Source organism: Cladosporium halotolerans (assembly GCF_011745625.1).
Source record: "Cladosporium halotolerans strain TM138-S3 chromosome Unknown Sca10, whole genome shotgun sequence".
Lineage (NCBI taxonomy): Eukaryota > Fungi > Ascomycota > Dothideomycetes > Cladosporiales > Cladosporiaceae > Cladosporium > Cladosporium halotolerans.
In genome coordinates this window covers 173,084-188,487 of record NW_027191461.1, presented here as the reverse complement: position 1 = coordinate 188,487, position 15,404 = coordinate 173,084, and the positions used below count along the sequence as shown (strand labels likewise).

At 59.2% G+C, this 15,404-nt stretch overlaps 5 protein-coding genes across 5 annotated transcripts; 4 read left to right on the top strand and 1 right to left on the bottom strand.

The window, feature by feature from the left end:
- Positions 1 to 169: 169 nt before the first annotated feature.
- Positions 170 to 2,853, top strand: WHR41_03783 (uncharacterized protein; the record flags this gene model as incomplete). Its single annotated transcript, XM_069372389.1, has 4 exons — positions 170 to 623; positions 882 to 2,379; positions 2,446 to 2,643; positions 2,715 to 2,853. The coding sequence occupies exons 2-4, from the start codon at positions 1,100 to 1,102 to the stop codon at positions 2,851 to 2,853; spliced, it is 1,617 nt and encodes a 538-aa protein (XP_069230549.1). The 5' UTR covers positions 170 to 623; positions 882 to 1,099.
- A 2,536-nt stretch (positions 2,854 to 5,389) lies between these two features.
- On the top strand, positions 5,390 to 7,198 carry WHR41_03782 (uncharacterized protein; the record flags this gene model as incomplete). The annotated part of the gene is made up of 1 exon (XM_069372388.1): positions 5,390 to 7,198. One exon carries the CDS (start codon positions 5,390 to 5,392, stop codon positions 7,196 to 7,198), a length of 1,809 nt encoding a protein of 602 aa, XP_069230548.1.
- Positions 7,199 to 7,784: 586 nt separating this feature from the next.
- On the bottom strand, positions 7,785 to 12,219 carry WHR41_03780 (uncharacterized protein; the record flags this gene model as incomplete). Its single annotated transcript, XM_069372386.1, has 3 exons — positions 10,203 to 12,219; positions 8,654 to 10,136; positions 7,785 to 8,533 (listed from the first exon to the last, which is right to left on the bottom strand). Exons 2-3 carry the CDS (start codon positions 9,420 to 9,422, stop codon positions 7,785 to 7,787), a joined length of 1,518 nt encoding a protein of 505 aa, XP_069230546.1. The 5' UTR covers positions 9,423 to 10,136; positions 10,203 to 12,219.
- On the top strand, positions 10,029 to 11,386 carry WHR41_03781 (uncharacterized protein). The gene is made up of 3 exons (XM_069372387.1): positions 10,029 to 10,806; positions 10,889 to 11,071; positions 11,132 to 11,386. Exons 1-3 carry the CDS (start codon positions 10,272 to 10,274, stop codon positions 11,263 to 11,265), a joined length of 852 nt encoding a protein of 283 aa, XP_069230547.1. The 5' UTR covers positions 10,029 to 10,271; the 3' UTR covers positions 11,266 to 11,386.
- A 1,353-nt stretch (positions 12,220 to 13,572) lies between the features above and the next one.
- WHR41_03779 (uncharacterized protein) lies at positions 13,573 to 15,145 on the top strand. Its single transcript, XM_069372385.1, has 3 exons — positions 13,573 to 14,330; positions 14,387 to 14,749; positions 14,809 to 15,145. The coding sequence occupies exons 1-3, from the start codon at positions 13,942 to 13,944 to the stop codon at positions 14,948 to 14,950; spliced, it is 894 nt and encodes a 297-aa protein (XP_069230661.1). The 5' UTR covers positions 13,573 to 13,941; the 3' UTR covers positions 14,951 to 15,145.
- The last annotated feature ends 259 nt before the right edge of the window (positions 15,146 to 15,404 follow it).

Below are 15,404 nucleotides of genomic sequence, written 5' to 3'. Positions count from 1 at the left end.
CATTGAGGCTAATCGCTGCAGCCAACCGGGAACCTGCGCAGGTTCGGCTGCTTACACGGAGCTGGTGTGAGGATCGGGGCGTGCAGGAAGGCGGGGGAGCATGAGGAGTCGGGGCTGTCAGAAGCAAAAGCCCCACGAGTCCAGATCCGCCCGTCCTCCAGCTCTGCCCAGGCCGTCCAGCCTTGGTGTTCTTCGTCGAGAGCCTCACTGCTGCCACCGCAAACACCGCGACAACGTCATTGTCTGGCTGCTGCGCACTACTGTTCGCCCTGCGCCGTTCACAGACGAAGGTTTAGGGGTCACACCACCGTGACAAAAGAGGTGCGCCCATCGATCGGCAGAGGCTCTGGGGAAAAGCTGGCGGATCGCCGCCGCCCACCTGGCCACCGTCGCGACCAGCGCCCATTTGCGTTGCCGCTGTTCTGCAGCTGCTGCTGTTGATCGCAGTCTTGCTCACCACACAACAACAGGATCCTTACTGCACACGGCGACGCATTGCGCAGTCCACTTTCTTGCGAGCCACACTCGAAAGTGCCAGCATCCGACTGAGAGCTCCCGCGCTCTTGCGAAGCTTGACTGGAGGACGTGTCTGGCTGTTTGGACCCGCTGTGGGACATGTGCTGGTACGTCTCTCGTCCTACTATGTCAATGAGCATGCGATTGTGATGCTTGTATTTCTTCTACCGTACCTGAACTTCGTTCGTTCTTCCTTTGTCCTTCTTCACGTTGAAAGTAGCTGGACAATGCTAGCGGTGTGCATCAAGCACACGCGTCGAATGACACGCCATCGCATCTCGTCTAGTCTATGCATATAGTTATTTTGCGGCTTTACGAAACGCTTGTGATATAGTCGTAATACTAGCAGACTGACATTCACGTAGGAACCTACAGTATCCTGCCGAATCACTCTATCAACTTTTACACAGCTCGTCACGTGCGACTTAATACACCCAGCTGCCGACGCCTATATGGGCTCTTGACAAAGTACATAGACGCAAAGCCGTCAAATCATTTTACCACCCCTTAATTACCTGCTGTCTGGATAGGCCCTGTGCGCGACAGCGACAACGTAGCTAAGCACGCTCATCCAGACCTCTGGATGCCAGAGTGCGAGTACTACGACGACCAGCACGCACTTCCGAGAAACGAAGAACTCGTAAAGGTCAGAATCGAACTTCAAGAACCTTCAGCAAAGTCTTACTCATCATCGGAATCTTCATCGCCGCAAGATCCTCGATACGATCCCGGACTGGCTGTCCTCACTGGCTCGCAGAATCTGATTTTTCGCTTTAACGTCGAGGCACCCTCCAAGCCACAGAAAACGGCTTCAAGCATCATGCCTATGATGACGGACAAAGCAGATGAGCCGCCCCTAGCTGGAGAAGCCCCTGTTGAGCACCGGACAGCTCAGGATGCACCGAAACCGCATGATGACGCTGCGTCTAGCGAATCAAGCACCACGCAAGCTGTTCATGCCAAAACTTTGAGGTCGGTAGAGGCTCAAAGTGACCCCATCATCGCATCGAAACAGTTCGCATCGCGGACGAGGGCGGACTCCATGCAGGCTGAGGCTTCATCCTCCATTCAAGAAAAATCTCCACTACGCTCTGGCTTAGCTTCGCCATTAAAGCTAAAGACCTCGGACTCAGGCACTGCAGCTCCCGCAGGATTAAGGAGAGAGTCAATAAGCTCTTCGCCGACTCTTTCGAAGCACACAATCCACGGAGCGGTCGAACAAAATCTCGCTCCATTCGAGCCTCCGTCGCCGTCTGCTGCATCTCCACAAGCCGAAAGGTTGCCCTCGATTCACCAATTGACAAGTACCCTCACTGAGCTAGCCGAAGCCGCGACGCAAGAGCTCCCACGGCAACAGGCATTCTCTCATAATCACCGTCAGTCCTTCGGGTCTGCCAACGCCCAGTCCCCTGTGCTGTCCAACCACCCGTATCCAGCCAGCGTCCAGACTTCGCCCCAAGCCTATTTCCCGCCTGTAATGGCACGCTCTCCGACGAGCACGCTCGGCGAGAGTCCAGCTTATGCGTCGCCGCCAGCTTACCCGGGATTCGGACCATACAGTCACCGCCGGCCATCGATGGCAGACGGCATGCCTCCGATGATACCGACTCTACACTCGGCTTCGTCAAGCGGCGAAAGCGGCGGAGGATACCATAGCTCGGGCACCGAAGGCTACAGCACAAATCACACAACTCCCATCGACGTCGGCCAGGTATCAGAGAACGCTCCTCGGCCGTTACTCCCACCACCTCCCGGCATGCACGCACTGCCCCCGGCACCCGCTCCAATGATGATCCAAGGCCTCTACAAATGCGACGTGCCCAATTGCACCGCGGGGACCTTCCAAACGCAATACCTCCTAAAGTAAGCCGCCCACGCCGCGTGACCGACAGATCCACCGCAAACACTGACTGACGACCGCCCTCGCAGCTCGCACAAGAACGTCCACAGCCAAAGCCGCCCGCACTACTGCCCCGTCGCCGGCTGCTCGCGCGCCGAGGGCGGCAAGGGCTTCAAGCGCAAGAACGAGATGATCCGCCACGGCCTCGTGCACAACAGCCCGGGCTACATCTGCCCGTTCTGCCCGGAGCGCGAGCACAGGTATCCGCGGCCGGACAATCTACAGCGGTGGGTGATCATCTAATCGAGTCACATGCGCTAGTGGGGTTTTTGTTGCTGACACGGACGAAACACTACAGACACGTGAGAGTGCACCACGTCGACAAAGACCGCGACGACGAGGCCCTGCGCGACGTGCTGAACCAGCGCACGGAGGGCCAGGGCAAGACGCGCAGGCGCAGGACGAACACGATCACTACGGCCGTCGCCGCGGCTTGAGGTGTGCAGCGACGGCCGTCCGCGCACGTTGGCTGGAGGTTTGCTGTCTAGCGGGACCAATGTGGTTCGTCTATGGGCATAAGCTCGCGCGCGCGGCCATCTCGCTGCTCTACATTGATTGATTCGACGCTGCACACGTGCCGCCGGACTTGTACATGCGCCTCTCGTATCTATGCGGGATGGAGTGAAAAGTGACTTTTTCGCCTTGCGAGCGATCGAGTCAGTTTGACTTACGAACAACAGTATTGCGGGCTTGTTGTGTTGGAGGATAGGAGGGCTGTTCGATGCCTTGGGAGGGATGATGAATTATTTACTTAATGATTTTTTTTTATTTCTCGTGGCGCGGAGTTGGAAGGACCAGCAGGTGTATTTTCTGAGGCTGCTTTGATGATGAGAGATTTCTGATTTGGTCACGAACGCCAGTGTTGTATTGGGCTGTGTTGATGCGGTTGGCTTGAAATTGGGTATGTAATTGAGACAATGGCCGCGTTGTCGTATTGACTCGTCTAAATCCATTCGCAACGACGCTTTCAGGCACTGTGTTCATGCTTATCCTTTTCGAGAGGAGCAGCATATGCGTCAAGCTCTATTCTCAAGCTTACGACCAACCCGTTCACGGCTCTCATGGCCGCAGCTTGATGTCCTGCCAGAGAGCGTTCCCAGCTCCACCTGAGACATCCCCAAAAGAGTTGCTCCGCCCGCACGTGCGCGCGCGACCGTTGGCTTTGACGTAAGGCATCTCATGCTGACCGTGGCCCGCACCGCCACTCGCCCTTGTCTCGCAGCTCAGCTCAGGGCCGTGCAACCAGGCCACACAGCCTCTCTTCCGCGCCGTGGGAGCAGGCGAAGCTTGTGTGCTTCCGTGGTGTGGCAGACGCGTGAGCGCCTTGCGTGCTGCTCGTATTCCTCTGGATCACGTGCGGTGAGCTCACGTGTTTCCCGGCTCGCGTGACGGGGGCTGAGAATTCTTCGCTCGCTGGCAAATGCCGGGCGCGCTTTGCGTGCGGTGTGGAGACTCCGGCTGGAGACGGGCGACGGCACACAAAAGTCTCCACCCCGCCTTGTTTTCCCCGACGATCAGTCTGGGGTGCGGGCAGCGCGCGGTGGAGAGCGTCACATGGCCGGGCGAATTGCCAGCCGCCTCGCGCCAGGCCATGTGGTAATCGCGGATCATGGGCGGTGGGGAACGCTGGAGAATGCGGCCTTCACATGTTTCTTGGGCGGGCCCTTGCGCCGCCGCGCACAGCAGGAGAAAAGAAAAGGCGGCTCGCCTTCCTCGCCGCCAACGCCCGGCGCCCAGAGCAGCAGGAGCAGACAGACACACAGACACGCATTCCCACGTTTGTCGCCCGTTGCCCAGTCGCTTCTGCTTTTGCTTGTCCGCCCAGCCCAGCAATCCGCATTCGGCAGTCCGTCCGATTTTGCTTCCCACATACGAGCACACACGAGAGACTAGAGGGTGCTTATCGGCCAGCTGCGTGTGCGATATCTTCGCACGCCGTCTCCTCACCTCTCCACGAGCGGCTGACTGCTCACCTTATCGTCTCAACCTCGCCGGCCAAGCAGACAGGCCACCTCACCAGCCCGACAGCAGCGGCCAGACCCCAGAGCGAGCTGGACCTGCGCCACCCGCCGACGGTGCGCGCTCCTCCGCTGAGACAGCACCTCGCTTGCGTCGCCTTGGCGAGGAATCCTGATCTAGGCCCCGTGCCCTGGCGCTCTTGGGCACAGTGGCTGCTACCCGGCACATGCCGCCGCGCGCAAGATACCTTAGCCCACTGCTCGACGCTGGCGTTCGCCCACCACGAGAGCGAGTAAGCAAGCAAGCAAGCAAACAAGCAAACAAACACTCGCCGCCAGCTTGCTTCGATTACTGAGGACCGGCCAGACCTGAAAGAAATACTTGGTCCTTCGCGAGTGCGAATCGGTCATCCTCTTCTTTGTCTTACAAAGCTGCGGGAACCAGACATTCTTCCTCAGCTACCCTATTCCGACCGCACCGAGCCGAACATTCCACCAAGTCGGTAGTCCGCACGGCCACGCGTGCCACGCACTCGACCAGACCACGCGAGGAACGCCGTGCAGCCTGGCGGATCTCACCCAAGCAAAAAGCGCTTGCTCACTGCACCTTAACCTGCTGCACTCCGGCCCGCCTCGCCCAGGAAGCGAGATCTCGAAGTCGCGCATCCGCCACCCTCTCCGCCCGTTCTTACTTTGCCCTGCACAAGCCCACCTGCAGGGGTCTTCTGCTCTGGCCCTTTTGTTCGCTTTCAATAACACCTGACCCTGTCGCTCGCGGACTACTCAGCGTCTGGCAACACCGTCCTCTGCCGTCAGGGAATATCGACGACACAACTTCACGACCGCCAACGCATGCAATGAGCCTTCGTTGACTACCTGGGCGGGTCCCACCACTCCGGATCGACCACGCGCACTTCCCCACACTTTCACCGACACCACGCGCCGCCTAAGGTGCAAGGACATCACTTGACCGAAAACGACCCGGTCGCCTCTACCGGCCGGCTTTCACTTCACCATGCTGTCCCGGTCTGAAATCGAAGCTGGCAGGGACGAGATCGCACGGAGACTGCAAGAGCTGCACAAGCTGCACCTCGCACAGCGGTCTCTTCAAACGGCTCACATGGCGAACTCAGAGAGCCAGGGCCAAGCTCAAGTCTTGAGCCAGCTGGCTGTGACAATCTTGGAAACGGAAGGCACGATTCCGTCGGCGGCGCCAGCTGCGCCGCAAGATCCAAACACTAATAGCGTTGCTGGAACGGCAACGACGAGACCCGCGCGAAAGGCTCAGAGTTACTTCAACTCATTCCAAACGACCTGCTCGCCGGCCTCGGACAGCCCACCGAGCTACGCGTCTGCCGCACAACGGAAGCCTGTTTCACGGCGAGGCAACGATGGCGGCAGGGAGGCTCTGCCGGAGTACAGTTGCACCGTGTCAGCCGGCGTCAGGATGCTCGTCAACATGGAATCCGTCAGCCCGTTGCATGGCGTTGCGCAGAGCGAGTGGAGGGACATTTTCGTCGAGGTCAGAGGGACGCTGCTTAACTTTCACCGCGTCACCAAAGATGGCAAACCGCACAGGCTGCTGCGATCCTACACCCTGCAGCACGCAGAGATCGGTCTGGCTCCTGACGCTTTCCACGAAGTGCTCGTTCCCAACAGCAAGCTCGCTCATCTGATCCCAAAGGCTGCCCAGAACAAGGCTTATAAGAAGGACCCTCAATTGTTCAGAGCAGAGGAGCAGTTTATCATGAGGTTGCGTCTCGAGACCGATCAGATCTTGCTGGCGCACAAGAGCGAAGATGCGATTCTTGACTTGATCCACGACATCGGCGCTGGTATCGATCTTGCTCCTGCGATCGATGAGCGGAATATTTCGAAGCAGTGCACAGTACCTCGCCGCAGGCGACGACCGCAAGCGCCTGCGAACAACGACATCACCAACCCTGAGGTCATCGCTGAGCAGGAGCGCCTCTTGCAGCAGATGTGTCCTTCGTTTGGTGAGCACGGCAACGAGGCGAATTCAAATGCCACTACCGCAACAGCTCCCGAACAGATCACAGAGACGATTCCTTTGAGCGCACCTGTGCGAGAAGAGGAAGAAATCGACCTCTCCGCCATTCGCGAGGACTTCAACGAACACAATCCACTCACTCCCACAACGACTTCCACATCCAGCCGCCCTCCATATTCTCGAACAACCACCGCCTCCTCCGCATTATCCACTTCCCAGAACGTCTACGAAACCGCGCCCACCAACTTCAGCCCCGACGGAAAATGGCAGCCTCCCCACGTGCGCACCTCGACCCAAGTCCGCCGCTACGTCCGCCGCTGCGCGCCCCTCCTCATGGCCGACGCCGTCCGCGCCAGCGACATCGTCATCTGCAACGGCAAGCGCATGCGCATCAACTGGCGCGCCGAGCGCCTCGAAGACTGGCGCCTGCAACCCCCAACCTACGAAGCGCACGACTTCGACAAAGAAGAGGACGCGACCACTTCTCCGACCGAGACCGACAGCGAGCCCGCCCCCGCCGAGCAGCAAACCTCCCCCTCCTCCATCTTCTCCGAGACGTCGTCCTCGGGCTCCTGCGCGCACGACGACGACGCCATCACGCCCGCGGAAGAGCGGAACGCCAGCGGCGGCGGCTTGAACGGCCTCGACCTGGTCAAGACGACGAGCACGGCCGGCTCGGCCAAGGACGGCAAGCGCGCCGCCAACGCCAGCCCTCACAGCCCCAGCGCCGCGAGCCGACAGAAGGCGCGCGAGGTGCAGAGGGAGGACGCCGGCGACAACGTGGGGGCGCACGGCGTGATGTTCTGCTTTTGATGGATGAGGACGCCGAGGTGTTTTTTGAAGTTTTTTTTGAATATTTTTTGACGATCGTGCCCCGGGGAGGGGAGTGTGGATTGCTTTGTCTGTGCTGTGCGTACTTCTAGCGATGGCGTTTAGGGCGGAAGGGAAGGGAAGGGGACGGGGCCAGAAAGGTCTGTTTTTGGAGGGAACTGTGCAAGTGGCTTTTTGCGATGATCGGCCGTCACGAGGCGGTTCCGATGTCATTCTGGATTTCCGGTCTGCTTGACTACTTCGATGTCGGGAGGCATTGGGAAGAATGGATTGGGTACGAATTGGACATGAACTGAACGCGAAGGACATGAATGATATGATTTGTACTTTTTCAATCAAGTTTCCACAGTGAGCCTGCGATCCTTGTCAAATGTTTCCGTGATCGCCGTATAATGCTGATAAGTCGTTCCGTTTCAATGTCAGTCATCATGTCATAAGCTAAACGTGTGCCGTGAGCCTTTCTTCCTCTCTCATATGCCAGCCATCCGCCATGCAATCACCGATCTATCTCATCATTTCTGTGCGCACTTTCTCAACCATCTTCTGATATGTCAACACATGCTTCACATCATGCGCTCCCAGCAGCAGCAGCAGCAGCAGCAGCAGCATCCTCCTCGTCCCCACCATCCCCCATCTCCTCCCTAAGAATCTTAACCTGCTTCTGAATCTCCCTCCAAAGCACCAGCCCGCTCAAATCCGGCTCCTCCCCCTCATTGCAAACCCCACACGCACACCTCAGAGCAGCCCGACGGTCCTCGACCGACAATCTGTCCAAGTCGCCCGCAACGCGATCAGCCGACCCCCTCCTCTCCTCCACAGCAACATCCCTCTCCCCCCTCGCCGCGATCGCCAACAAACTCGCCACCATCGCCTCCTGAATATACGCGAACGAAAACCCGCCCGTGATCCCCGCGATGGCTCCACACATCCGGTCCGGAAACTCCAGCCCCTCTTTGTTCCCCTCCAGCTTCCTCCTCCAGAACCGCGCGTACGCCGTCCTCTGGGCGCCGCCCGGGTTGGGGAAGAGGTACTTGCGGTCGAAGCGCGAGGGGCGCTTGGCGATGCCCGGGTCGAGGCGGTCGAGGTGGTTCGTGGACCCGAGCATGAGGATGCCGTCGTTGCGCTTGATGCCGTCGACTTCGTTGAGGAAGTAGGAGCGCACGGAGTCGGAGACGAGCGAGTCGAGGTCTTCGAAGACGAGGTAGCAGGGGGCGCTGCGCCGGGCGAGGGCGAAGATGGCGTTGATGCTGTATTCGGGGCCGGCGAAGGAGGAGAGGCTGCGGACGTACTGGGGGTGGGGGGTGTTAGTCTGCTGGCCTTTTCAAATGGGGTAGGGAGGGCGGCTGAGTTCACGAGGATGATCGGGAACAATGTGTCTCACTGCGGTTTGGTTAACTCAGCTCAGTCCTCGTGAATATGTCTTTCAAGATCGCTCACCCAATGTTGGAATCGCAGGCTTCCGCTCATACAGCGCATGCATCGTGGCTTTGATCGAGATCGTCTTGCCGTTCCCCGGCGGACCGTAGTAGATGATGCCCCTCTTCCACGGCACCTTCAGATTCTCATACGTCTCCCTGCTGTCGAAGAAACGATCCACGTCCCCGCGAATCGCATCCTTCATGTCCTGGTCCAAAATCACATCGTCCCAGCTCGCCTTGGCGACGCTCTCCCACAGCTGCGCGGACTTCAGCCAGCGCCCGCCGTCGAACACCCACACCTCGCCGTGCAGCTCGTTCGCCCACCTGCCCGCCGCCAGCAGCAGGCGGTCCGTCGCGTCCACGGAAGGCGAAAGGACGTACTGGTTCGTGACGCTGGGGTACGCGCTGCCGCCGTCGCGGCCCTCGGCGACGAAGACAACGTACTCCTTGCCCTGCCAGTCGAGCAGGAACTTGCCGAACTTGACGTGCTCCGCCAGCGCGCCGTCGTCGCCGTCCAGCCGCGTCGCGGGCGGCGAGAAGACGCTCCAGCGCAGGCGGTCTGGCTCTTTGTCGATGGCCGCGAGGCCGCCGTTGCCGGCGCTGGCGAAGGTGAGGAGGTTGCAGGAGGACTGGGGGACGATGGTCAGGTGCAGATTGGGGTATTCGCTGCGCAGGGAGTCGACGAGGACGGCGTCGGTGTTGGTGCGTGGGGCGGAGGAGTGGTCGAAGTAGGTGCGCGCGGTGTGGTTTTGGGGTGGGGCGGGTTTGGTTTCGGAGCCGGCGGTCATGTTGGGCGGCGGGGTGGAATTTGTGAGGTGATGTTGGTGTGAGGATAATTATAAGATGTTACTTGTTGGGTGGGAATGTTGGCACGGTGGATGATGGAGGTACGAGTGCTACCTGGCTGAGCGTACGGCTGAGCTGAGCTCTGTCGCGATGGTTGCGTCACGGCGCAGGATGAGGATCCTTTCTGCGGTAGCTGGTCGCAGACTGCAAGAGTAAGACTATCAGCCTTTCCACTCAGCTTCAACGCCGTGATGGGTATTTACAATGCTCGCGGATACAAAAGACAAGATCATGTATCGAGTGTTGACAGCGGCAGTTGTCGGTCAGGCACCCGCACCAAGCTCTCTCCAAGCAGCCTCATCGCCCCACAAAAGCGCGGGGTTCACCAGGAATCCCTGCCCGCCGACCGGGAAGCGCGTCCTCCGAGCTGATACGAGCCACTTACGAGGCGAGAATCCCACTCGCTTAAGCGAAGCGAGAAAATCGGCCCAGCACAGCCCTATACCGCACGCTCGTACAATGTGATCCTATGGACAGCGGTGGATACAACCGCCAGCCTTTGTGCGACCCATCGCAGGCCATCAGGAGTTCCACAGCCGGTGGAGGCGAAAGGTTGTGCTGTAGGCATCGGGGTCTCCGGGTAGCCTGGAGTGCCGGCGCGAAAATGTGCGACTCAACATAAATCTTGCGAGTTGCCTGTGTTTAGGGCAGCTCGTCTTCGGCTTGTTCCTGCTTTGTAACCAGCGTCGTAGCGGCACTTGCTCTAGGCAAATCAGACTTACGATTGAGAGAAAATTCCCGTATTTCCCCTGATCAACAAGAACATATCGCCTCGCACAAAGTCCCATTAGATGAAGCGAGACCACTCCGACTCGCCAGCTTCAGCAGACGCTAAGCAGCCACGCACGACGTCCACCATGAACCAGACACCTTTCGCCCACAAGACCGCCCTGGTGACAGGCGCGTGCGGTGGGCTCGGCCGTGCCATTGCGGAGGCCTTCCTGCGCGCTGGAGCCAACGTCGTCGTGGCCGACATCAACGCGGAGCTGATCGCGGACTTCAAGGAGAAGGTCTCAGCGGCGTACCCGGAATGCACGCTCGTGCTGCAGGCGGACATCACCAAGGATGAGAACGTGGAGAATATGTTTACCGAGGGCGAGAAGATGTTCGGCGGCATTGATTTTGTCGTCAACTCGGCCGGCCGCATTGATCGATTCGACGCTGTGGCGGAGATGGAGAGGCAGATGTGGGACAAGGTCATTGCCTTGAACTTGACTGCGCCGGCGATGATCAGTGGGAGGGCGATCAAGAAGTGGCTTGAGGAGGGCAAGACGGGCAGCGTTGTCAACATTGCTTCCATTGCCGGCTTCAGAGGGTTTACGTGTGGTATGTTGGCACAAGGTGGCCAGTCTAGAGGCCAAGAAGCTGCGATCGTGAGAGTGAGTTCACTAACGGTGCGATTTCGTAGGCGCGGCATACACCGCAAGCAAACACGGTCTGATCGGCCTCACGAAGAACACTGCTGCATACTACGGCGCCAAAGGCATCCGCTGCAACGCCGTCGCCGCTGGCCAGATGGACACCAACATCGCGCTCACGCTCTCGACCGAGGGCTGCAACCAGGACGGAATTGCGCGCATGAGGCGCAACTGTAAGTTGAAAAGCCAGATGTGATGAGCATGTTGACAGCAAACTGACTTCTCACCGACAGTCCCTGACTGGGGAGGAATCGAGATCTGCGACGTAAACAAGGTTGCTGAGGTCGTGCTCTTCCTGAGCTCCGATGCTGCGCAGATCGTCAATGGCGCAACGTGGACAGCAGATGCCGGTGTGACCGCTGCTTGAGAGGGTTTGTTGATGCATTCTTCGAAAGGAGAAGTGAAGTGCAATGCGGGCGAACTCAATGCGCGATCAGGAGACGACGTGGTAATCGACAGGACGTAAACATAGGAGATACGTACCTGTGAAAACCAATCTCGGGTCATGCTCCGTGGTAGCAGTCGTGTGATTCTTCATCGGTTCCCGATCTTCTCATTGGCATCGGCATGCTGTCGTCATTGGCGAATGTTCCCTAGAAGACGATAGGGTGGAGTCGATCGAACTCTACGTCAGCCGCGCCGCTACCCCGAGGGTGTGGTTTGTCCCCAGGTACCCCAAAGTCATTCTCGATCGATGTCTGCAGGGCGCCGAGCGCGGATGCCGGCACGTTGTCCGATGGAAGTATGCTATAGTCCTGTCCTCGTGCAGGCACGAGATGAGCGCCATGGGACTGTGAGAATGTGACGATGTTTTGACAGACGTGCAATGCAGGGCGAGCGCAGCACTCAGCGACGCGCTCGCTTGACTTGTCGCGCATCTCACCCCACCACGCGAGGCCGGCTAAGCGGAGTAATTGTTGCAGCCTGAAAGCCAAATGTCCAGCGCAATAATGGGATTTGTATTAAATTAGCCGTCGCGCTGAAGGACATGCCGGCTGCTTCGTCGCGGCGTCGGGCTGCAGCAGCGAGGCGACAAGCACAAAGGCAAGACTTGAGGCGCTTGCTTAGACGCTGGTGGCGTTCAGCACTATCGAGCATGCAATTTCAGGCCGTCGAGCCACCGACGAAGGATTTGGGTTGAGACGGCCAGCGTGTTTGAGGGGCGCTGGAAGTGGCCCGCGAAAGGAGTAAGGTGCCTTAGTCTGCGAAGAGACCCTCGCTCGCACCCTGCAGGCAGGTCGAGACAAGCTTGCGCACGCTGTGGGGGATGCGTGGATGGCTCGATGGGTCCTGTGGGCGGAGGTGAAGAGCGCGAGAAGGAACCGAGACGCTGCAGGCCGGGCTCGAACTCTTCTCAGACACAGGCCGTTCGGTGCCAGCGCTGTGGTATATTTGCTCCACAATTGAGAACAGCTCAGGCAGGGTGGGAGGCCCTTCAGGCCCTGTGCTCCGCTCCGCCGACCGCGTGAGGGCGGGCCAGCGCGCCGAGCGTGTTGCCGACGACGCCGGCGGCGAACTCCAGGATGTCACAGACAAAACCAATGCCCGCGCGCTGCTGACCGCGCACGCCGACCGGGATGCGTGCAGCGCGTGCGGTCGCGGTTACAAGCCTCCGTCTTGTCGCGTCTCGTCGCCGCCGGGAGCGAACGGACGGGCAGTCCAAGCGCTCTCATGTAATGAAATTGTGGCCCGCAAAGCTTAGATGAAAGGCCTCGGTTGACGGGCCACGGACGATCGGACGCCACGAAAGCAGTAAGCGGCGCGCAGGCGACCGCTGGCGAGCACCGCGAGTTGTGGCAGCTGGCAAGACAGCAACTGTCTGACGGCACGGCAGCCGGCGGATCGTCGCAGGGTTGACGACACACGCACGACACGTTCGCAACAAACTATGGACTCCACGGAGGCACAGAGGGCCAGGCGGCGCGCACAGACTGGCCGGGTGGGGGGCACTGAGGGCTCCGGTCGCACTGGACGGACGGGAGGATTCGAGTTGTTTGCGCGGTGAGGGCGTTTGGGCGGTTGTTTGCGCAAGCCAGCGTTGCCCGCCGTTGCGCTCATGGAATGTTTCCAGCGCACGCGCACCGCTGCCGGAGATTCCGCGAGCTCTCGCGCGAACGGGCGCTGGCGCTGACGCCGCCTCACACATGTCGAGACAAGCAATGCGGCGGGCTTGGCGGTGCGCCCACTGGCTCGATCAAGCTCTCGATGGCCGCCGCCGGTGACATCAGGCGGCTCGCCGCCCTCTGCCATCGCCATGATTTGCTGCCCGCGTCCACACCATCGACCGCGGCGCGTCATGGATGCTCCGCAGCGTTCGTGGGGAGCGAGCGATCCCCGTCGTCCCCAAGCAATGCGTCTGCTGGCGAGTGCTGGGCTGACCGCGAGGCGTGCGGCCCTTGCGACGCTCCCACGCTCTGCCTCCCGGTGTGCCAGGGCCCTCTGCTCCCCCCAGTCGTCAACGCTGCCCTCGTGCGGCCCTAGCCTGAGCGGCCGCGGCCAGCACGCTCCATGCCGCTATCGCCTCGCTAGGAAGCGGCGGGCATCCTTCTGCATGGCAACTGGCCTGCAACACCAATGCGCTGTGCCAGATCAATGGCGCCGGAGCCGGATGGTGCGGCGTGCGGCGATCTGCGCGCGCCATAAGCGTGCGAGGCGTGCTCGCCCGGCGCTGTCTCGTCAGCAATTCTGATATTTGCCGAACCGACGGCAAGAGGATCATCACCATCTTCCATTGGTCCGTCCCCACCATGCCCTGCTAGCTTCTCCAAACATTGGAGAACCGATGTCTCCCCACACACCCCGTACTAGGGTGCTTGGCCGACGGAGGAGGAGACTGCTCAGTAGTGCGAGCGCCAAAGGTATATAGTGTATACTCGTCCCGCTCGCGAGGGACCGTTGTTGTTTCGCATATTACACTCATCGTTGCTTGTTTGTGTTTGCAGCTCACCCTTCGCCAATACATAAGGCGACGCCCAGCCAAGCACAGCACCTTCCGTCCCGCACATACTTTACCTACCGCTGCCGCAAGGGAAACACCGCCACAATGTCGACGGCTCAGGAGCAGAACGAGATCAACAAGGAGTCGTTGGAGTCTCCGGTCAACGGCCACACCGACCACTATGACCATGCCACCAACCAGCAGGCTAAGCAGCGCAAGCCTTATGACTACGGCGGAAACCCACTCGCTCACATCAACACTGGGGACTCCGTCCGTCTTCCTGCCTTCGGTGGTGAATTCCAGCCTGGTCTCTACAAGCCCACTGAGGGCCGCAAGTTCGCCAACCCAGCTCCTCTGGGTCTGAGCGCTTTCGCCCTCACCACTTTCGTCCTGTCCCTGATCAACCTTGGTACTCGCGGTCTTTCGGAGCCCAACATCGTTGTTGGTGCTGCTTTCGCCTATGGCGGTCTTGTCCAGCTTCTCGCTGGCATGTGGTGAGTTGATAGCAAGTCAAACTTCTCCTCTGGACGCATTGTTAATTGTACTACAGGGAAATGGCTGTCGGTAACACTTTCGGTGCCACTGCACTTTCGTCTTACGGTGGTTTCTGGCTTGGCACCGCTATTATCCTTACCCCCGGTGGATTCCAGATTATGGCGACTCTCGAGGCCGAATCTGCTGATCCATTCCTGAACTCTTTCGGCCTGTACTTGATGGGATGGTTCATCTTTACCTTCCTCATGCTTATCTGCACCCTGCGCTCAACCGTCGCTTTCTTCCTGCTCTTCTTCACCCTGGACTTGGCCTTTCTCATGCTCGGAATTGCCTACCTCCTGCATGACGGCGCGCACCCTGACACTGCTTGCTTGAGGGCTGGTGGTGCATTTGGTATCCTGGCTGCGTTCATTGCTTGGTAAGCTCACACGTTCAACATCTGCTGTCGATCCGTTCAACGTCTAACCAACTCTCCAGGTACAACGCCCTTGCCGGTATTGCCGACCCCAGCAACTCTTTCTTCATCATCCCCGTCGCCCACTTCCCCTGGTCCGACAAGGGCCGCGAGAGGCGCGGCAAGGTCGACAACAGCGCCGCTCGCGCCGCCGAGTCGGTGTAAGCTGTTTGTCTGTTTGAAGACGAGAATGTATGGCTCTACAGTGCTGGCCATTATTGCAAGAAACACGATACCCCGTCTGGCGCACTGCGTGACGGCGCGCCGACGAGTCACGGGAGATTATTGGACGATGTTTTCGTATTAGTTTGACGAACGAGTGATACCACTTATAATATGCGTACGCATCCTTTGACACAACCTCGCACGCCGGCTCTATTGTTCCACTGCGTGAAATTGACATTGTAGTCGTACTCTACCAATGATCGTTGCGTATTGCAACGCGTCCACATCATCGTACCTGCGCACGCGACCCCTTTCACAGGCGCTGGTGGCTCAACAATGGTCGCTGAGGATCTAGGTATGTAAGCGCGGGATACCCTTGCACAATAGTGGCTCCTGAAACCAGGCCATAGTCTGTGCCACACTTCAGCGATGTCGAGCTTCTAGTTCTCGTTAT